The 24,026-nt window shown below is 39.7% G+C and overlaps 1 protein-coding gene across 1 annotated transcript in view; it reads left to right on the forward strand.

Annotated features, from left to right (window-relative positions):
- tmem104 (transmembrane protein 104) overlaps nucleotides 1–24,026 on the forward strand; it is a 110,275-nt gene that overhangs the window by 18,193 nt on the left and 68,056 nt on the right. The window contains 2 exon segments of the mRNA XM_034089322.1: nucleotides 13,789–13,882; nucleotides 14,555–14,638. Coding sequence (XP_033945213.1) covers nucleotides 13,789–13,882; nucleotides 14,555–14,638 — 178 coding nt within the window.

Raw genomic sequence — 24,026 nt, forward strand, 5'->3', positions numbered from 1 at the left:
GGTTAAGTACTGGTTTGCCATCAGATTTCAGGAATTGTCTACACTTCCAAATAGCCCCAAAATCGTGTACTACCCCGAAAGCATATCGTGAGTCAGTGTAAATAGTCACGGTTTTGCCTTCTGCAAACGTGCAGGCTTCAGTTAGTGCGATGAGCTCTGCTGCCTGTGCTGAGAGGTGACATGGAAGCGGTCCAGAACGGAGTACAGCAGAATCTGAAACAACAGGAAAAAACCCACCCGATTAGTGCCCCCTTGGAGAGGCAGACCCATCAACATACAAAATGAGGTCAGCGTTGGTCAGAGGAACGTCTTTTAAGTCCAAACAATAAAAACCTGTCTGTCTTTTAAGTCCGGTCTAGGTGTGCACACCATGGAAAGTACGTCAACAGTCTTCAGGCAATGTTCAAACTAAATGAAGTCTCTCCTTTTGAAACATCATGTGTTGAAATAAACACCTGCAGTTCAAAAATAAAAAATGAAATGCCTAATATTTTTGTTGTGGAATCAATGAATTTCTTTCTTTAAAGGCAAAAACATGAAAAAGCTAAGAGAAAAACCCTATTGAATACAATATTATTTGGAGCAACTTAATTTATAAATAGTTGTCAACTTAAAAACATGTGTTCATGTTCAACATGTGGTAATTAAGTACATACAATTTAAGATTATATTTAAATAATACGGTAAAACAAGTTGGAACTTTGGAGTAATCAACTTAAAAACTTGTGTTTATGCTACCAATTATTAAGTAAGTGGTAATTGAAAACACCTCTGATTGTAGAGGAAAAGCCTTCTCCCCTAACCCAAATAACTTTGTTGCTTTACCAACATTTCAATAGAAGTTGTCTTAACTCAATAACCATCGATGCAACCTATTGCCTTGATTTTCTTTGTTTAGCCAAGGCATTTGTTTTTAGAGTGTACGTAGACTGGGCCTCCCATATAACCTGGCTGAGCCGATATAAAAACCAATCAGCAAATAACTTTTCAATACATTATTGATTACTATTTTTTAGGTACTTTTAGGTTGGAAGTGAACATAAGTCATAGGTACATGGTGTACTTTTCCTTCACTACATGTATGTAATACCTTTAGTTACTTCACAGATGTGGATGAATGATGTGAAATATAATCAAGTGTTAAATCAGACTTTAGTTCCACCTGGAGTGAATCCACAAGCTACCCTGCAGAATACAAATTCATTCAAACTAGCTGCACCTTCACCAGCTTTGAGAACACTTTCATGATCAATCATTATAAAACATATCATATATATTATTCTGAAATGGACCAATCTGCACAACGACTACTTTTACTGTCTTTACTTTCACTATATTCTGATAATACATTTCTACTTTTACTTGAGGAACATTTTGAATGCAGGACTGTTACTGTAACACTGTGGTACTTCTACTTTTACTCAAGTACAATATCTGAGTACTTATTCCACTTCTGGTAGTATATTAGTCTGAATTGTAGCTACAAAATCACACGGAGCTGCATAAAAATAGAATAATATGTACACGTGTGTACAATGATTTGTAGGTAATTTTGACTACTCAAGACACCTCACTTATACATCTTCAAAGTATTGGCTTTCAGAATATTAAACTTGTTTCGGCAAATTCAGATGATAAATACAACTTTGAAGCTTGTAACGGCATAATTACAAGCAGAGAACGGACTAAGGTAACATCACAGCAAGCATAACGACAGCCGTGTGTTATGAACACATACGCAAGAATGACATCATCTGTCGCTTAGTGACTTTTTTAACATTTAGTCTTAACACAAACGTGTGAATGTGTAAGGTTTACCATTATATTCAAATGTGAACAAAAATTGACTGTCTTTGTGTACCGGAACACTGGAAAAACAAACATTTGAGACATCTATGGCAGTAAATATGTTGCAGAGGCTGGAACTTGGGAAATAATCAGATAAGAATTCCGGACGAGCGTGCATGCACAGCTGCATTTACATCGTAAATCCTGGACAAATCTCCACTCGTCAGGAGGTTTGTCTCTGATCTTTTTGACAGGAAACACTGGAATCGTTACACGGAATAATGACCCCTTGTTTAAGCAGAGAGGTAAACACTGGCCATCAACAGCTTAACGTTTCAATGAGTACGGTACGTGAACGTGGACATTAACCCTACGTCATATCTGTGAGCTGCCCAGAGTGAGTATGGCACATCTGAAAGCGCGGCAGGAAGCTCAGAGATATGAGAATTACCTTATCCTCAACCAACAGCAATGTGCGCAGAACGGCTACGTTCGTGCACATTTTCCTTTGATACACGTCACGTGACATAGAGTACATGACATATTCTGTGTGTGTAGGTGCCTAATCAGTGACTGACTCCCAATCTTTAACGATTGGACCCAAATCCCTCCATCTATCAGTGGGGCCCCCTGGCTAGTGAAATGTGTGGACCGCCCCTGGGATTTGACACAGCTGGTTGTGTCTTGTGTGTGTGTGAGTCTAACAGAGATAGTGCTACCCAGCGAATTCCAATACATTTTTAAACATGAGCTCATCATTCACACATTCTAACAGTAAAACTCTCATCATAGCATTTACACGGATCTTTCAACCACATTAGCAGTACAATGCAAAATGAGAAGTTTCCACACAGCAGGTGGAAAACCACGTTGATCAGTCAAACGCAACAACTCCTGAAAATCAGGATATGTCAGCAGCCCATTGATACACATTCACCAGTTCTTTATCATCAAATGACACTTTTTGAACCATCGTAGGAGATGGCTGTCGGACTTTAAGACCCTCATTTGTGGAAAAATGAGGTCCAAGCCGAACCGGAGAACCAGATCTCTGCCCAGTAAATGTATTGGGCAGACAGATGATAAAATAACTGTTTTTTACTGATGTGGGAAATGGATTACTGTCAACACCGTTATCTCCACCCTGAAGTGGTACAGAAACTTCTCCTTTACAGTTTACCCAGCACATGAATAAATCTATCACTAAATTTGCATTCAGGCAACTCTGCCCTTTTTTACCACAGAATGTGTAGCCCCAGAATCAACCAAAAATGTGTGGGACATTTCTTAATGCAAACATTCACTGTCATATTTCAAATATGTACCCTTTTTAACCACAGACATGTCCTCTAATTCTTCTAATTTCTCAATAGCATGTATGATGCGTGTGTGTGTCACTTCCCTGGTTAGATGTTGCTTGCTGAATTTCCATCTCGCTCGATTGGGCCCCTTCCCTGCTGTCCCCCTCTGCCTCCACTCCAGTGTTCTGTGAGCAGTCCCATAATCCAATGTTCAACACTTCCACACTTGGAAACATCTTTCTTCAAATGAACGTCTTGCTTCTTGTCCTCTGCCTCTGAAAACCTCCTCTGCCTCTCTCTCGGTATTGTGAGCGGCCAGCATTTTGTTTAGCTTGCGCTGTGTCTGTGAGTCCGTTGAGAAAGGCATTACTGAGGTTTGTTTCCCAAACACCTGCTTGGTCTCCTAGGGCATCGGGTTTGTTTATCCCGCTGTTGTCGAGCTTGGAGTTGACGCTGACTGCATGGCTGGGGCTTGTAGTGGAGGTGGTTGAGGTGTTCCAACCAGATTGCCAGGGTTGTACGCCGGAGGAGGGAAGGGATACCCAGTCGAGGAGAGGTCATTCATGCCTGCAATGGAAGGACACAGAGATGTCTGGGGTTTACATGTCTTTTGGAAATAATGTATTTCTTTTCTTCACATTCATTTTCAACCTTAATATTTTATTTAATCCCCAAGGCCAACTGCCTTTTTTTTACTCCCCAGTATTATAAACACTTTCTATGAGTGTCCAGTTTTTCCAAGTCTTTTACTTTAATTGTACTCTTCTTTTTCATCCCATCTCCATACTCTTGTAATTTATCTCTTAGGTTTTTGATTTTTAATTTACTCAAAGAACCTCCCTTAGGAAATCCGAACATTTCCGTCCATATATTTAATTTAGACAGACTTTCTTCAACATATTTTGCTCGCATGACATCAACTATCGGACCCTCAGGAGGCTGTACATACCCCCCCCCCTGCTTTGCCCCCATAGCAAAGTCTTTTAAAGTGTCACCAAAACACTCCGTGTCACCAAAACACTCCTTAAAGTGTCACCAAAACACTATTTTTCATCAGTCGATGCTAGATATGCTAAATATCTCTGTTTTCGAGCAGTCCCTCTCCTGATGTCATGGAGTTTTAATTACGTTTAACTTTAAACAATTTAGACTTTGCACATCTCACCGAGTATTGAAAGCCCTTTGAGTTCGTTGGATCTCGTGAAGTCAATCGGTTCCACCCCTCGCGCTGGTCCCCTCGTCCCGTACGTTTTATGTCGGGGTAGAGGAGGATCCAAGATCCCGGAGCTAGCAGCCACCAGCGTCCAGAGGTTTCCCCGATCAAACATACAGAGATCCTGCCGACAACGCCATTTGTTATGGAAATCTAGGGCCCAAACACAGCTGGAGAGTACAAGTCAAATGATCAAAACAAATAAATGGTGAATCAAGCAAAGCTGTCTTTTGGTTATATATTTGAAGCTTCAAATACACGACATAATAATATATTGTCACCGGTCGGACAGAGTATGGAAAGTCTGCCCGAGAGTGCGCAGGACAATGAAAAAGCAGAGATTATATAAGGAAAGAGTGGGAATATTATAACTCCCCTGTTCACACGGGGAGATTGTTATGAGACACCGTCTGGCCTTGCAGATAGCATAACGGAACTTTGTGTGACTGTGTATGAGTCTCCCAGTCTGCTGAAACAGCTGTGGCCTTGCAGAGACTGGGAAACTCATAAGAGAATATAATAGAATAATAATGGTAAAAGCACAACAAGAGGAAATAAGAAGCATTTGGTTTAAACATATGAAAGATATAATAAGGATAATAATAAGGATGATAATAATAAAAATGTCCACTACAGCGGTTCGATCACCGGACGACAGAGTCGGTCTCCGTGTGCACAGACAGGGCTGCTGTTAACGTCGGCCTGGACAACGGAATTGTGCCAAAACTACGCCAACCGGCTGGGGAGGGAGACTCCCCTCCCTTCACTGGAGAACTGCGCTAAAACAGCTGATCACAACGTTCACACTCTGTGGTCACGAAGTACTCCACTGAAACCAGTCATCTGGTTGAGTGTGGGTTGGGTCAGGGTGTGGTTCCTTGTAGGGATCGACCGATATGGCTTTTTCAAGGCAGATACCGATACCGATTATTAGTAATCAAGGAGACCGATAACCGATATTTGGAACCGATATACATTTGCAGTAAAATCAGAAAATCTTGGTGTCAAAATATAGAATAACACAAACTCCAACACAACTCAACTTCTTTGAAATGCATTTAAGCATATATTATGTTTAATGAACCTTTAAACATCTTACAACTGGTTTCCTCTCTGTGCACTTTTCTTTAGTGCAGTCATCTGCAATGAGTTAGAGAGAGACAAGAAGTGGGGCTGCAGGCTGACATGCTTAACTAACAATAATGCTTAATTTATTATATCAAACCAATGACTGTCTATCTAGCATGAAATCCCAATAAATTGCTAGCAACTGCAAAACACTAGTGCTAGCTAATGTTTTGCAAACTATTAAAAGTGAGGCTATTACAGTAGACCTAACGTTAGTCGAGTAGCCTCACTTCTAATATTTTGCTAAACATTTGCTAAATACATGTTGGCTAGCTAATGAGCTTCACATATCAACCTGAAAAACTGCGAGGCTCCACTCGCAGCCCCCCTCCGCACCACAGTTACTCCGCTGCGAGATGCTGCACGCACCCCCAACTCTGACTGACTTCCCGCATCCCTGTGTAACTGGGAAGCTGATAGAATTGGATCAATAGATCGTGCTGTTTTTGCAACTTCAGCATAGGGGATAGGGATGTTTATTGAACTTCGGCTTTCAACTGATTTACCTTCGAAACACATGTATGGCTCTGCCGCTCAGCGCTGCTGCATACCTCTGTCAGTCTGCGTTCTTCGCACCTGCCTGTAATCTGAGAAGGTCCCGCCTCTCTGGCTGGCTCCCGCCTGGAAAATCTTCAGTGTTGATTGACACTTCAGTAATAGCCTATCAGATAGCGCTGTGGGTGGGACATTGCTCGTGTACAGAGTGGTGACTGCAGCCAGAGAAACGGCCGCATCAGAGCCAAAGTGTTATCGGCAATTTTATAAAAAAAAGGCCGATACCGATAATCGGTCAAATGCGAAATATCGGCCCCGATAATCGGTCGACCCCTAGTTCCTTGCACTCGGAGTCGGGCTAACGTCCACGCTAGCTGCTACATGCTTTGCATTTAGGTGATACTTTAGGCTTGATGTGCAAATTCTTTTTTGCATAATTTGCACACAACTGTGCTCTTATCGACGCTTCCATCCGTCCGTTTTTTAAAACAAAATGTCCCATCCACGGGGCCGACCAAAGCGGTCTCATCAGCTTGTTCGTTCATATTTGACTATTGTTCACCGTGGTTTGTTGTTGTTTGAAGTCCCATGCTGAAGTCATGAACGTTAGTTGGTGCTCCAGTATAATCGGTACGCCTGAAACTCATCCAGTGAGAAACGTTCCGCTGTGCAAAAATAAGTGCAATTAAAGTGCGATTAAAATGCGTTAATTTTTTTAACGCGTCCCGGCCCTAATATATATATATAATAATAATATATATATATATATTGGAGCCGGGACTCGATTAAAAAAATTAATCTAATTAATTAGAGGCTTTGTAATTAATTAATCGAAATTAATCGCATTTTTAAGCACAGGGCCATCTAAGCTAATTTACAGATGGCCCTGAGCCCAATAGAGATTGCCCTGAAAAATGCACGCGGACGAAATGGCACGAAGGGTTTGGGGGGGCCTCCGTCCCCTAGACATTTTTTAATTTCTGCAGGTCTTAGATGCTGTCTGGTGCATTCTCTAGACTGAATTATAAGATGAACCACCACAATATTATATTGTACAATTTCAATTTTATTCTTCATTTCACTTGTTTGTTTGTTCTTGTTTGTGTTTGCTCGCTTGCATGCCCTGCATAGCTATAAGAAATACTTAAGTTGTTGGTCAAAACACTTTAAAAAAGTAGAAAACATTACATTCAGTTATAACTGCCAAAACAAACATTATTTACACTATTATGGCCCCTGTTAAAAATGTTTGTAATGTTAACTACTGTAAGTTGGTCGAACGAATGCCTCCTCATCCGGAAGCTGACCGAGCAGCAGTCGAGAGGAGCCGAGCGCATCCGCGAAGCACACGTCAGAGTTCCCGTTAGCCGGCAAATCTAAATATCTTCGGTCAAAATAATTTCCCTTTAGAGCAATACCGCTTCAGTTGCGCCACTTATGTGACAGACAAGAAGAGTATGTGACAGACAAGAAGAGTATGTGACAGACAAGAATAGTCAACTCTAATGTCTAACACTTAATGTGGAGAAAGAGATGTCCTGTATGGGTTGATTGTGCGTTGATCTGTTGGTAATGCCTCGGGGTTCCGGTGGGCATGTAAACAAATGCATAATGCTGCGCTATACTTTGTGGCCTCATCCAGTTGCATAGCGACACTTATTGTGTAGTTGTCTTTTAATAAGCAGGTAGTCATATCATTAGCTAGAACTAGCTGGATCTGATCGATATGGACATAAACGCGAGTGAAGTCTAATCTGACGGGAGAGACATCAGCTGCTGCTGACGAGTCGACACGCAGCTCTGCATAAGCACATGCAGCGGTGAGCGGAACAAAACACACACTTCAGGTTAGAATATCACACGTAGCTATTTTAATTACCTCTCAAACTACCTAAACTAGTTATAGATATGTTTAGTTTTACTGTCGGGTCACTCATTACTAGATCCGCGAGCTGCATGATACTGGCATAATAGATTGCCCGATCGGGCAACCAGCAGGTGAGGCTTCATTGCCCGAGCTAAATACTAGATGGCCCCGGGCCGTCGGGCAGTCCTTAATGTCGAGCCCAGTGACAATCCAGTGAGCCAGGGAGTTGGTTATTGGCCCTGAAACCAGTCATCTGGTTGAGTGTGGGTTGGGTCAGGATGTGGTTCCGTGCACTCGGAGTCGGGCTAACGTCCACGCTAGCTGCTACATGCTTTGCCTTTAGGTGATACTTTAGGCTTGATGTGCTGCGGTGATATGCAAATTCTTTTTTGCATAATTTGCACACAACCGTGCTCTTGTCGACGCTTCCATCCGTCCATTTTTTAAAACAAAATTTCCCATCCACGGGGCCGACCAAAGCGGTCTCATCAGCTTGTTGGTTCATGTTTGACTATTGTTCCCCGTGGTTTGTTGTTGTTTGAAGTCCCATGCTGAAGTCATGAACATTAGTTGGTGCTCCAGTATAATCGGTACGCCTGAAACTCATCCAGTGAGAAACGTTCCGCTGTGCAAAAATAAGTGCGATTAAAGTGCGATTTAAAATGCGTTAATTTTTTTAACGCGTTAATTTTTGTGTAATTAATTAATCTTAATTAACGCGTTAAAGTCCCGGCCCTAATATATATATATATTAGGGATGTCAAACGATTACAATTTTTAATCAGATTAATCACAGTTTAAAGGTGACGTGTCATGCTTTTCCGGTTATTGCCCGTCCCCTTGTGTGTTATGAAGGTTTTTATGCATGTAAACGGTCTGCAGAGTCAAAACCCTCAAAGTACACCATGTAGCGAGTAAAACTCTAAAACAGAAAATACCTCCCCAAAACGCCTCGTTGGAGATACGTCACTGTCCATTTGATTCTTCCGGCGACATCATGATGTCATCTCGTCCCCGGAACGAAATGGACCAATCCGTGGAGCCGTTACGTCAAGCCCCCGCTGATTGGTCCAAATTGACCAATCCACGGACTTCCTCACACACTCAGTGCAAGCAGCTCAGCTGATTTCTGCTCCCTGGCTGCAGGCTGATAACAGACAGTTGGGATCGCGGCGATTCACAACGTCCCGACTGGTCCCGACCAATCGGAGCACACTGGGCTCACAGGGAGTGGGGGGCAAGAGCTGCAGCGAGCCGTTTAGTGGAGAGAGTGAATACACATACTTTACAGAGATGCTGTATGCGAAACCAATGTGAGTTTCTGGGGGGTGGGGCGCTAGTGGAGTACTTCGTGACCACAGAGTGTGAACGTTGTGATCAGCTGTTTTAGCTCGGTTCTCCAGTGAAGGGGGGGAAGTTTTGGCACAAAACATCATTTTTCATGGTGGGGCTAAGCCATTTCTTGGTATGGGTGTAGCCTACCCCAGCCATACCCTGGCGCTGCCACTGGTGGGATGTATGGGGCGAGCCATTCTGCACATGCGTTAAATATTTTAACGCAATTAATTAAAAAAATTAATTACCGCCGTTAACGCGATAATTTTGACAGCATTAATATATATATATATATATCTATGATTCAGACCCAAGTAGCAGGAAGGAACGAGGTATTTGCGGTCTACAATGACAGAAAAGAGACCGTCAAGTTTGGCTGTACTCAGCATTGAATCAAAACGCACTAAAGCTTTGGATCTTAATCAGTTTGTGAGGCGTTTCTGCTGAACAAGATGGTAATCGCGACATTCAGCTGTAATAGGCATGCCAACTTGATGCTCTGCTCACGGATCACTCGATGAGCATAACAAACTGTTAAGATGATGACCTTACGTGTGTAAATCTTTTTTTTTCTTCGTTTTAAGTCCTGAGGAAGTCAAATAAGACGGTGTGTAAAACTACACTGCCCAGCCAAACAAAAGTAACCACTTTGATTTAACGAGGCCAGTAGGTAAGGACTTTCCACTGGATAATAACTGCAGCGATGTAATGTATATGTTTTTAGCTGAATACACCTTTTTTAACCCTAATTGATGCAGTTAGTCACTTCTTTGTTTGTTCTTTCTGATGCAAAGTCAAGGTTGTAACTGTTTGCAATGAAGTTGTGGGGCGCTGAACTGTTTGAATCTTTTGAATTTTGATATATGAGGGTGAGCAAGCATCTTGAGGAACATTCATCATTAACTCCTCCAAAATATAGTTTATTCAATAATAAATGAATATGTGAATCATGACAGTGATTGACAGCTGATAGGATTAATATGATTGTTAATAGTATCATATTAATTCAGACAAACATCGACGAGACAGTTAATTAATGTACTTATTGCAGCAGACTGCATACATTTGGTACCCCTGCTGGTCTAAGAGTGAAACAAACTCATTCAGTTAAAATGCATTAAATGATGTGTGCCACCTTATATATTTATATGTAAGGCTTTACTGATGTGCCACAATAATGTCACCTAATGATATTGAGTTAAAATATTAATATTGTGGCTTTCCAAGTTAACATTGATTGATATGACTGCGATTAAATCAGCATATACTTCTGCCAGGGGATGCCACCCCTCAAAATCTCCTGCCACCCTCTTGCCACACCATGAATATTTCTCTAGATCCGCCCCTGCTTACAGGTCTTTTCTTACTAGTTAAAAAAGATGATAACTTTATTTTTTACAGGGATTAACCCGTTTAATAATCTGAAAAAAAAAACACAAATCCAGAATGATGGCAGTCAGTGACGGAACAATTTTTCCTTCTGTTTGAGCATGCCTTATCTCACTTGTTCCAAATCCTGCCTTGGTAAAACAAATACACTTAAGACACAGATACTGGATAATATGGGAGTATTTCTCACAGGATTTGTATCGTTATAGCAATATATTTTCTACCGTGGTTTTCCTGCTGGAGGTGATGGTGGATTTATGCCTGATGCGATGGGTTCTTATCTGTCCTGTGATATATCTAAAGCATATCTTTCAACCATTGATACCACTGCTGAAACACTAGAGGGCGTGATCCAGCCACATTTCATTATACTCCAGACAGCGGCTGTTTCATATTCTTTTTTTTCAGTTTGATGTACAGCCCTGCTAGAGACTTGCTCATATAACTAAGGTTACATCGAGATAGCTATTTATAGTGCACATTGTCTCACTCCTGGATCATTAGATTAGACATTAGATTAGATGTTAATTGCTTAACCACATGAGGTTCAAGTGAACCTAGCCTGAGGTTCAAAATATATAGAATTAGACATTAGAAAAACTTAAAACCAATCTCTGTACAAATATGTGGCTCTTATCAGTGATGTTGGAAGTGTATCACCACATGACTGCTCTTTATCACACTTGAGCATCTCTTAAGAGAAACTAACGGTTTTCATGTGTACCTCAGTAAAGGTTACTAGACTATTACAACTATTTTATGTTTGAACCCTCAAATGAAATCCCCTTTTAATAGGAAGCTGTATTTTTTATATTGGAAGGCTGTTGTTTTATCGTCTAATCCTAGTTGAATGCAGTTGTGGAAAGAACATAGCCTCAAGTGCTGTACTTGAGAACAAATACACATTTAAGGGACTTGTACTTTACTTGTACTTTACTTCCAGTATTTCCGCTACACTACATGTTGGAAGCAAATATTGTACTTTTCACTTCTCTGCATTTATTTGACAACATAAGTTACTTTGCAGGTTTAAATGATGAATGCCAAATCTAAATTAATAATTATGATGTACTAATTTGGATTAGAACGCCTGGAAATATACAAAGTTATACAAATTAGACCCGCCTTTACCAAAATTAAAATGATGTACACATTATTGAATTACTTATTATAATCCAGTGATGTAATACCACTCTGCATAACGAGTATAACTTAATGGTTATTTTGATGCTAATATTTGTTATACTTCTTTGTAAGTAAAACATGAATACAGGATTTCCCCTTGTAACAGAGTATTTATACACTGTGCTATTAATACTTTTTCTGAAACCAGATCCCAGTCTGCTCTGATTGGTTAGCTAGCAAGATATGTTGTGATTGGTCAACCTCTTAGAGATGTCCTGCCCCTTAGCCAATCACGTGCAATGTGTTGGAGTGCTAGCCAATAGAAGCACAGGTGTAACGTAGTATTGTTACTGAAGTAAACAAAGGAGTCAAATGGAGGCGTGGGTGGGTGTGGGGTAGGGTATTTAGGAATTGTACTCTTTGCAGACCATTTACATGCACAAAAACCCATAACACATTACAAGTATGGTAGAACCACAAAAAGCATATTAGCGCCTCTTTAAGTCAAATATCTTATTCCACCTCTGTTTAAATGCCACTCCTTAATTTGGATGAAGCTTTCAATAGAGGTTTTTAATCATTTTTTATTTCGCCTAAGAAGGTCTTTAAATGGTTTCTCCCCGGCTACAGAAGTCATCTTACTTAATGCCTTTGGGTTTCCAGTTGAGGAGCTGGAGGACAATAAACGACCGTTCCTGAGCCCCAAACGCTCCGCCTTGATTCATGGCTCCTGTACCCCTCTCGGCCTTTCTCCTCCCACATAATGGAAAACAAAAGACCCTGAAAACTGCAAACATTTACCGCTAAAAGCCTCTCTGCTTGAAGGAAGCATATCAACGAAAATAAAGCAATGCATCATATGTTTTCAAAGAAAGCCTCCTCACAAATAAGGTGGAAACTAGAGGCCACGATGAGGGTGCTTCTGTCTGCATCACCTGAAGTAGAAAAGGGAGAGTGAAGCACAGTATCTAATGCTTCCCTCATAATGAAAACACATCTAATGGACTTATAGGACATCCTTAAGTGTGTGATCTAAATATCACAGTACTGCTTGTGCTGCATCCAAGTCCGGGTGATGTTCTGATTTAAAAATGGAATGTTTGGTACTGGGAGCGCCCTCTGCTGGAACTCGGTTGTATTGAAAATGCCCTTTTGTGATTTTCGGAGTCCGCCGTTTCCTGTAGTGTGTTGTATCGGTTTTACGGTGCATGTACATACAAATATATAAACCTGGGAATGAGCATTATATGTCCTCTTTCACCTATCCACAAAAAGGCATAAAGAAATAATGGGAGCTCCTATTTTATGAGTAATTTCATTATAAAATCTAGGAAATGTATTGAGATAAATTACTTGGGACCATGTTATTATAATCGAGTTAGTTCTTTCCAAATAAGTAGGTTACGAAACCCATGTCAATGATTTGTTTATTATTCTGTTATTAGTAGAAAGAAACATTCTCATAAAGGATGCATTCTCCTTCTGGTGATGATTTCCCCGGTTTTGTTTCTTCAGGTTCCTGTTTGTTGGCAGACCAACAGTAAACAAATGATATTAAATACCACAAGATATTCAACAGGCAATTAAACAATTATGAAATACTGAACAGTAGAGTTAAATACTGTTAAATGTAGCTTTTAATTATAAGGTTCTATACACAGATGTATACATATATAATATGTAAACACATAATTCTAGCAGATGCAAAATGATGGTATTAAAAATGAATTGGATCTTGTTTGTTTTACCTTAATTCGAAGTTAGTTTGCCTCTGTTTCTCACCTTAAGGCCTGCACAGTCACCTGACTCTCCAGAGCTGGGTCTGTTGTTTATGTTTGCTGTTTGTCGCAGAGCCATTAGCTCCCGTCACTCCTCATCTCCTCTTCCTCCCTCTCTCCCATCAGCATCTCTCTCTTAATTCAGCTGCCGACGCTCACAAAGTTGACTAGTGTTGGCAGCTTATTGACAATAATGATATTAGTTGGAATTGCGAAGTGCTTCCCAGCTGTTGTTGGTAATTGCCAGATGCTGCCTCCGACATAGAGCAAATAAACAATGTGTTTATTGCTTGTAAACTGACTGTTGTTTATGTTTAGAAATTAGGAAAGTAGACAACTGAAGTAAAGCGTTGTATATTATCTCCGCAGGTGCATGACAGCGACTCCACCTCGGAGTATTCGGATGATGATGTCGTCGCCCGGGGCCGCTCGGAGCTGGAGACGAAGCCCATCCTGTCTGTTCGTGAGTGTCCAGAGTTTGACAAGTTTTAAGGAGACATATCATACATCATATCACACATCAAGTTCGACTGTTTTCATCTGGGGCTGGTCAAAGTGACATGTGGTTCCTTGAAAAGACTTGTATAAATCACATGTAAAACATATTTGGTCCTGCAAAAAAAGGTGCTTCAAAAGTTAAAAATCTTTTTTCTAAAATGTTTTATTGTACTTATTTCTGCAAAGCATTTAACAACAACATAAAACACACAAATAAGGAATTAATACATACAAGAAAGGTGAGAAACTTATCTTTTTACCGTACCATAATTATTATCATTATTTTGTAATACTTTTTATTTATCTACTTATTTAGTTAAACAGATGCACTTTCTTCAGAACATAAACTCATATCTTGACATACAGTACAAGCAAATCACAACAAAGAAACAAGAACAAAGTTATTACCATTATTTCTCAAGAGTTATTATAATTTTTCTTGAGCATTGAAGAAGAATGAAATATTTTATATTTCTCCTATAAGATAGGTTTCAGAGTTTCTTTAATTATACAATTAAATTAAAGAATTGTAGATGTAATGTTTCATAGAAATCAAAGTAAATCATCAGGCTGTTCTTTGAAATGTCCCTGTCTCTGTGCGTGGTATTTACTGCGGACGGCCTCTTTGTTTCCACAGAGAGATCGGGAGGTCACGTAGATCATTTCGACATCGTGGAGCGGGTTGAGATGGGTCAAATGGCCTCCATGTTCTTCAACAAAGGTAATGTTCTTCTGGCCTCCAGCTTCCACTCTCACCCCCATTATTCAATTAAATGCAGACAGCGACATCATTAGCCATTTATGGAGGAGCAGTGAAGGTTGTGTGGGATGAATCCGAATGAATTTTTTTACACCTTTTTTAATGTCTGATCCTCGCATTCACAAAGGAATCTCTCCTGGCTCTGTAATTGGATGTAATTATATATGGATACATTGCCTTTGGATGTAATTACCTGTTTGAGACTCCATTAAATGTCCCTACTGTGCCTGAATGATTTGAGAGCTAATGAAGCCTTTTGTTAACTTTGTGACGGAACATTGAAAGCAGAATCACGTTCACCTTGAGCCCGGCGGCTTTACATTCCTCCTTCATATCAGCACATTGTGCCTCACCCCCCTCCTCTTGTCTGCTTGCATAACGCCGACCTGGCTCTTCCTCACCACGCGCGAGTGACTCGACAGTCTGCAGTGTCCCTGTTGTCTCAGGAATAAAGGAACAACAAAAGGTCAAAGCTCTGACAACATCCTCTGCGCTGACATGCTCCGTCCTTCAGCTCTTCAGCACTAGGTGGAGCACTCGGCCCGCACGGTGTGACACTCTGCTCATGTTCACACCCACAGTGTGGAGGCACTCATGCATGCTGTCATGCAGCCCATGCTGTTAAAGCTGCAGTGTGCCCTGCCTCCTGTCACTCAGCTCCTCTGTCCTGCTCATTAGAGGTGAAGTGCTAAAAAAAAATCTTAGCTGATGACCTTTGGTTGTGTGCAGGTATCGATTGGTAATAAGGAAATGAGTCTCCTCTTCTCTGGTTCTATGGGAACGCTGCCCAGTGGCTCTCATCAGAAATGAATTAGATAGGCACGAGTCCCGGGTCATGACAGCGCCGACATGCTCACTTTCTACCTGATATGCAGAGCATTCACTTCCTTTTTGTGAACAAAAGAAGACCTTTCACAGGTTGTCATTGACACTTTAATATATCTCTAATGTTAATATAACTTAAATAAGTACAACAAAAATAATAATATATTGGATCTATAATTCACTTACAAATGGTACTCAAAGACACTTTACAGATACATGTTAAAATGCACAAGTAATAAAAACAACACACCTTAAATATGAAAGTCTATTCAAGCTCATTTCTATTATCTTATCGAATATCCCAAAATCCCATTCGAATAACGACGCAAAATTGCGTTTTAAGAAAGATGTTTATTCAAAAATATTTGCGTTATTCAAAACTTGTTGTTGGGCTTCTTTCAGTTTCTTAGAGTTGGTAAAGTTGTAGACTCGGTGCCATGTGAGGGCAACAATGGAAAGGATTCAGACAGACTTGTGTAGCGGCATGACCTCGGCATGCTCTGACTAATGATCAATTATGTAAAACATGCTGAGGACTGTCAGGAAACTCACAGGTCACTGCACAAATGTAGGTGCCAACTGAATTCTTAAACGTGCAAGTTAATCAGTTTGAGTTTGTGTTTTACTCCTTTGCACCTCTAATGTTACTTAGTATTATGAGTTGATAATATTTTAAATACATTTGGGGTTTGAGTGTTCTCTTAATTTTTATAGCAGATGATGTTGTATCATTTTATAATGTCTGGACATCTCAAGAAAAGACTGGAGAAAGGAGCTTATGATTTTGGCCGTTTAATTGCAAGAATTTCTTCTTTGGACAGTTGGTCCTCATCAGTGGCGGTTCTAGAACATTTTACATGGGGAGGCAAGAGGTCATGCCAGGGTGGCATAGGAGGGTGGACAGTACGTGGTATTTTATACTGTATATAACCTATTTATTGTTAATTCATGCCCTAACACAAGTGTTCTTAATGCACAAGAGAAACAAGGTGTTCAGACAAACAATCGGGTGCCCTTTGAGTCCCCCAAGCTGACCTCAACCATTTTAAATGAAAGGAAACTACAAAATGTATTTTAAAGCCATGTAAAATTAAAAATATATATTTTGTTTTAAAAAAAATTGGTTGTCTTAGACAGACATATTTGCATGTCCTCACTAAGCATTATTACATATTAATTTAATATTAAACAAATCAAAATGGCCAATTATCCCAAAATGTTGCTGCTAAAGTGCTAATATAATCATATTTGTCAACTTTAACTGATCAAAAATCAATTCTGAAAAAATACTTGAATTATCTATGAAATTGCAATATTGTCCCTCAGTTTGTTTCAACCCCGTCACGCCATACCATTTACCCTCCTATTAAAATAATGGATCAGTCCATGTGTGATCTGCATTGAGGGAATTACATCACAAAAGTGTCAGTTTCTTCTCTTACCTATATTTCAGTTTTTGTATTTTCAGATTAAGATTGACAAACTCAACATTTCAACTATGTTGTATGAATTAATAATAGTAAATAATTGTTTATTACAAAAATAAACAATAGTTTTGCAAAATATTACACTTTTATAATGTCCTTGACTTCCATGTGGTGCCATATTTAGCTAAACAAGGTCTCATGCCTACTTTTTGTCAAAAACTTCAACCCTGTTAATTTTTCAAGGAAATTCCTAGTAATTATTTATATTTGTGCCTGAGGTGGGAACATGTAAGTAGTCCACTACCAGATGTTATGACCAAACATTTTGGTTTCATTTTTCAAAGATATAAAGACCCAAAAGGCACCCGATTCAGAGAATACTCAGAATTCTGCATACTGTAAGTACTTAATTATAATTAAGTACACAAATGACATCACCGCCATCTCATCAGAGAGCTACAACAACAGCTAACACATTTCAATCAATATTTGTCAATACTAAGAGCTGCTAGATTGAGCTGCTGTGATGGAATATGTAAGGAGAATAAGAACATACCATGTGGTCCAGCTGGAGTCTCCTCTGCCTCCTGATCCCTGCCTCTGGCCCTCTTTTTGACACTTCATCTTTATTCCTCACATATATTTCTTCTTCTTCACTAATATCTTCATCTCCTCCTCTTCCTCCTGCTCTGACCCTCCTGGTCTCTTCATCTCTCTTTTCCTTTACCTCTTTCTGTTCGTCCTGATCACTTCTCATATGTCTTTTTGTTGTTGTTGAATCACTCCTATACTCTGGCCTGCAAGAGTCTACTTGTGAAAAGCACTGGTACAAATGCTTGTATAACTTTACACGTTAGGGCCATGTAGCCTAGCTAATATGTAGCATATCATAAATATAACATCAGAAAGTATTATCAAGCGCACACAGGCAGCTGTGTTTGGATCCAGTTTTTACGGTAAAGGATGTATCCTGGTTTCATTGATCTGGCCTCATGGCTGTGATGTGTAGTTTACGTGGATTTAATAGTAGGCTACCGCGTAGTTTAGCAAAGTGATCGATCTCCCAGCTAACGCTGTCTGCGTAGTATTTTGTAACGTAACGCCCCAAACAGCGCCCGTCTGTTAAACGCTATCGATTCAAACGGCAGCGTTTTATTAATATTTAGTTTCAAGCTCTCGTCCTTAGTAAAAACAAAACTAGTGGAAAGGGAAATGCTCCCAGGGGAAGCTGATCCATAGGTGCTGGGACAGCTCGCTCCCTCTCTGCAGCGGTGTGAGCCGCGGTCTGTGTGAACGCCGCTCCGCAGTTTAATGCAGGGCCGTAGCTGCGTTTTTAACGGGCCTAAAATGATATTTAAAATGATTCAATTTTAACTAATGTAATGCTTGTTTTGTTGCTTGAGAAGCTTGTGGAAATAGTCTAGGTTTGTTTTAGTACAGTTTTAGGGAAACAAAAATTAGGGGGGCAGCTGGGGGGGCAAGGCTCTACAGTGGGGGGGAAACTTCCCCCCCTTGCCCCCCCCGTAGATCCGCCCCTGGTCCTCATGTTCTGGTGTCAACTGTTTTTGTAGATCTTGGAAATCCAGCAGTGGTGTACGTGCTAGTCTGCATGAGAGGACACCTCATATACTATAACAATTATTGGTTTAAGGCCAGTCACGTGTGATGTCGTGAATGTTTTTCCCTTTTCTTTTTTATAGTACATTTGTGTTCTTGGACCCGTGCTCTTATCCAAGATAATAACCAGCAGATGAATTAAAGTATTACCTAGCTGTATTCATTTCTGGCACTGCCTTTTGGTCAGTGTGCATTCACACTTCACAGATTTGCAATTTGCAAATAAATAGCTTAGTCTGAAAAGAAGACCAGCAGGCCAGAGCTGTTTATTTGTTTACAACTGCACCAAAGTGCCTGAAAATGTTAATCTCAATCCTTTTCTTTGGGAATGCTTGTGTAGTTTGTCAGAAGTGACAACTTAATTCCAGCTAACCCAAGGAAACAAACCTTAATTTGCGAGGTCTTTTTTTGTGTGCGCGAAAAAACACGTTGACATCAGATAATCAGTGGTTCATCTCTTTTATAAAGCGGATGAAAAACAAAATGCAGTCGGCACTGACAACTGTATTGAAACAAGATACAGGATGTGAAATCCGTTTTGACAGCACTCCCCCACCTCTTCACAGATAATAAAATGAAGCCTTGTCTTTCCGTGCTGCACCTTTGCAGACAATTAAAAGGCATGTCTCCTGCTGTTGAGGGGGCACTCTTAGAGGGCGTTTGACTTCCTCCTGGACTGAAATTGACATGGCACTAGCGGCGAGGCAGGCTTGGAATAAGGCCATGAGTATCGTATCAGCCTGACCTGCCGCCACTGACAGGAATGTTGATGGAGGCTGGTTTATCTGCACCACTGTGGAAAGGTGTTACTAACCTTCATGTTGATGATTTGAAAGTTGATTAGAGGACAACTTTGGCTAAAGTCACAGACAGAGAGCCTAGCAGAGAGCTGTCCTTGCATCAGCATCTTGTCTCAGCTATTCTTCCCTCTGACTTGACGTGCTGGTTAACATGGCCGACAGCACATGGGTGAAAAGTGATTTATTCCACTGTAACCGGTCCTTCAGTTTTTAATGAGAGCCAAAAATGGGCACCTCCATTTTTAATACTTCATTGACTTTTACCTAAATGTCACACTTGTACATTAAGAGTGCTGTCAAAGTGACAAATCTGGTGCGCCTGAGCCACTAAAAAGAGAAATGGACATGTTTTCCCCAGCTTGCAGCACAACCGTTTCCCATTAGCCACTGCTGCTACACCACTGTGAGCTCTGTAAGGGATGTACTTTAATTGTAGGGTTTGTAAATTGTCTTATGTCTTTTCGTAACCACTATTCCTTAACCGTAGCAAACATATCACTGAGTTAAGGAGAGATGTGAAGGAAAGATTCATCAGGATTTAGGAAATTACAACCCCGGTGCTAAGAGAATACGACTTCAGTTCGACCGGCGGATGTAAATATGATGGGCCAGTAATATTATTGAAGTGTGTCAGCCGTGGGAAAACAACGTATCCAACAGCATAAGTGCATTGAGATTCTTTGCCCCGTACATTCTTTTGTCTAGTGTTATGAAGGCTTTATGAACATGGACAACACTGGAATTTATATTCTTACTGAAAAATGAAAGTGAAACGTGACGGTTGCTCGCACTCATCCTTCTGTCAAAACGTTTTAATCCCAATTAGTATGAACATTTTTCAAGAAAATTAAACTTTATGCAAAATATGACTTACTTGTTAGGCCTACAAATCTATCAATGTGTATACCATTCAAACAAGTTGAAAACATTTAAAAAGAAATCCGACAAGACTCAGTAAACACACATCATTTTACATTATTTCATATTCATATTTTCGGCTTTTGGCTTAAATTAGTGTTGAAAGTTTAAATCATAAGTGCTGAATAACCGGTCCATAACTAACGTGATCTTCTTTTGTCGGTCACGATCGGTTGTTTCTGTGAATGGCCTAATGGGGCGTCACTTTAAATGGGACAGCATTATCTATTTTCTTGCGTAAAGGATGGTCCAGTGTATCTTAAGCTAAAGGAGATTATAAAGGAAGCATTGACGCTTCTCTTATCATGCAAGTACTTCCACGTCACCTCCCTCAGTAAGGAATCTTCCTGAGCAAAATAAGCATTTGGACCGACTCCAGAATCTTGATCTATGGAAGCTTGATTTATTCCTCAAACTGAAAGTCCGTTCACACTTCCGTTCCGAGTCACATCTGGAGCTGTGGGAAACTCATTTGCCGCTTTTCAGTGACCTACAATTAGAGATCGGGACATCCCTACCTACAATGTACAAAATAGATTATCTTGAATTTTGGTTCGACCAAAAGAAACATTTGATGATCACCTTAGGATGTAGGAAAAAGCAAAGGACATTTTCTTTTTTTGTATTTGTTCAAATGATTGACGGAGAAAATGCTCTGCATTGACAAAGACATTCCGTTTGTGACCTACATCAAACAGATGTCGACAAGGTAGAACTAAATCAGCCATGTCTTACTTTTACTGTCCCATTTACCTTTTTTTAGAAACATTTTGTTGTTTCCTCCAGGGCGAGCTCAATTTAGATTTGTGAAAGTCTATAATATCAGTTAATCAACATTTGACTCTAATATTCCCCAAGAGGTAGAACTGTAAAATTAACAGAGGAGGGTTAATGAGGTGAATACAAAGTTAAAAGGCTTCAGTGTAACAGTGGCAGGTATTTGTGACTCTACGTAAGGTCAAGACAGATGATTATACGATACTTAAAGGACATATTCTCCATTCAGACTATATAAAATGTATTATAAATGTAAAAACGTGCCCTATAAATGCACTTCACTGAATAGCGTGGCTTTTTTCTTCTATATCTGCTCTGAGAAGGTGTCATGTCTGTCAGTCAGAAGCAAAGTGTTATGATGGATTGTGATGGTTTTCACAGCTAGATGAAAGACTGCTACTACGTGAAGAACCATTTTGTAGAATGTTTTGCCCGTGGCTCTTGGTAATTGGGAAATATTAGTTACAGTGCCGTGAAGGCTTGCCTCCCTGTGGTCATGCAGCGCTCTCTCCATGCTATCGCTTACTGACAGCGGTGGCGGAGTACAGTGCGTCCTGTATCTCCTGCTAAGACACTTGTATACTATAAATCATATTTAGTGCAACAGGTGACATTGTGCAGAGTATAGAATGGTGTGTTTCTAATGTAAGAGCATTAAGGCCACATGTGCATTTTTTTTGTTGAGATCCAACTAAAAGTGATTTTTTTTTCAGTTTTGAGATTACAATTAAAATTCTCAATTTAATCTTAAGATTCTGAGAAAAAGTCAGAATTCTCTGACTAAATTCAGAAAGAAGTTACAATTCTGACTTTAATTCTGACTAAACGTTATTGGCTAAGGCCATCATTTCTAGTTGGACATGACCTTGAAAATGTTTACGTTACCATAATATTGCCTGTTATTGCATGTTTATTTATTTTACGTAAGACTGTCACCAACAATTAAAATAAGATGATGCTGGAATAAGCAGCAGGTTTTTTATATTTATTCGACTGTATCATCAAACATTTGTGTTATGGTGTAAGGTCGACTTCTACTCTACTTTGATATGAGGGTGCAAGGGTGTTTCTGAACCCTCCTTTGTAACATTTGATTATAGTTGAACCCATACAAAAAAAACATTCTAAAAACCACATTTTCTTTGCCAACATGTCAATGCTGACTTGGTAATGATACATGCATTCATAATTCCCTGGTTTGTGTAACTTTTACCTTACTTTCGTTTGAAATCGTATGGGAGACCCGTTAGACCAGTACTTCTCAAACTCTTTTCAGTAATGTACCCCCTTTGAAACATTTTCTCAGCCAAGTACCCACTGACCGACCACGGACCTTTTTGATCGAAAACGCCTATATAAATAATTACAATATAGTGATGTTCCCTCAGTGTGTCATTTATTAACGCCTTCGTGCATGCATTACAACAAACTAAGGATATTTTCATCTTCATGCATGAAAAAAAATAACATAAGAAAAAAAATTAAAACTGATTTTTCCATGGAGTTTTTCAACTGAAGTTATATATGTTTAACAAACCAATGAAAACAATTATATATTATGCAAAACTATAAAATACAATACACAAATTTGACATGTTTATATGAGGACCCCCTTGGTGGTTATAGGTTTTCTATTTAACTTATTGTTCTAAGATTGCTTTTGTAATCATGCATGGGATTTTTTTTTTTTACTTTTTTTTTTTTTTTAAAGTCTCATGTACCCCCTGCAGTCCCCCAACGTACCCCTAGGGGTCCGTGTACCCCCATTTGAGAATCACTGCGTTAGACAGACCATTAAATCCCTTTCATCGTTTTTGAAAATATTGATTTGAATTGAAGCAAGCTTACAACTTTAGACATTTCTTCAATCATTGCAACCATCTCTGTGGATGGCCTCATTTAATATCAGTTAATGTTTTTATTGATTTATCTTTAGTTACTTTGAAAATGGCGTAAGTCTTATTACCACATTTAAGTAGAATGAGTAGTTGTTTTCTTGTCTCTTACCAAAGAGGGCTTTAACTTTGCATTATTAGCCCTATACAACAAAACAGTCCAATACAGTTTCATATACATCCTCTGGACAAAAAACAGCCTACGATCAATGTTGATTATGATTAACATGTGGTCATCAGTGCGGGAAAATCTCATTATGTGAAAATATGTAATAGGGTCCCCTGGCAAGTACATAAACAAATGAAAGTCAAATATTTTAGACATTGCATTTACACATGTGCATGCTATACGCAGTTACATTTAAAATAAAGTTTTGACTGTCGGACAATACTAAGATTTTTTTGTTTGTATAATGTCTAAAACCGTATAGACCAAAGGTTTAATTGTTAAGAAGAAATACCATCATCTAATTGCAGTACTCTTCAGCCCTCCAGTTTCCAACGTTGGATTCAGACCAGCTTTTTACAGCTGGACAAATGGGTGTTTATTCGGTTGCCAGATCCTTATTTTTCATGTTCTATAACAGCCTAATTTAAGTGTAATTTAAGAACCTCAGTCCTTAATTCATGAAAGAATCACTGTAGGCTGTGAATCTGTCTAGCGGCGGGGTCCAGTTGGATGCTTGAACCCCCTTCTAAGAATTGAAGAGCATGATGGATGTGTGGTGCGCTGTGATGATCTGTCCGCTGGTTAACAGCCCTCCATCTTGTCTTGGCAAAGACAGCCGGGGTTGGGCCTGCCAGTCGAGTGAGTGCATGAAGAGAAAAAGGGCAGATGGTGAACAGTCCGTCGCTGTGCCGAGGAAAGGGCTGACAGGGAAAAATCCCTCCATGGAACGATTGTTTTTTAAATAAATGCTGGTCATTTTTTCAATGGACCAATAAGTTGTGAGAAGGAATTGAAGGATGTGGTGGGCCGATGTATGGATGAGAGTACATTTTAATAGTGATGGAACTATAGTGTTGAAGTTTGACACACCCTTAAAGTATTTTGTATGATTAATTGTTTGATGATAAGATGAAGAATGAT

The sequence above is a fragment of the Pseudochaenichthys georgianus genome, chromosome 8 (genome assembly GCF_902827115.2).
Source record: "Pseudochaenichthys georgianus chromosome 8, fPseGeo1.2, whole genome shotgun sequence".
NCBI lineage: Eukaryota > Metazoa > Chordata > Actinopteri > Perciformes > Channichthyidae > Pseudochaenichthys > Pseudochaenichthys georgianus.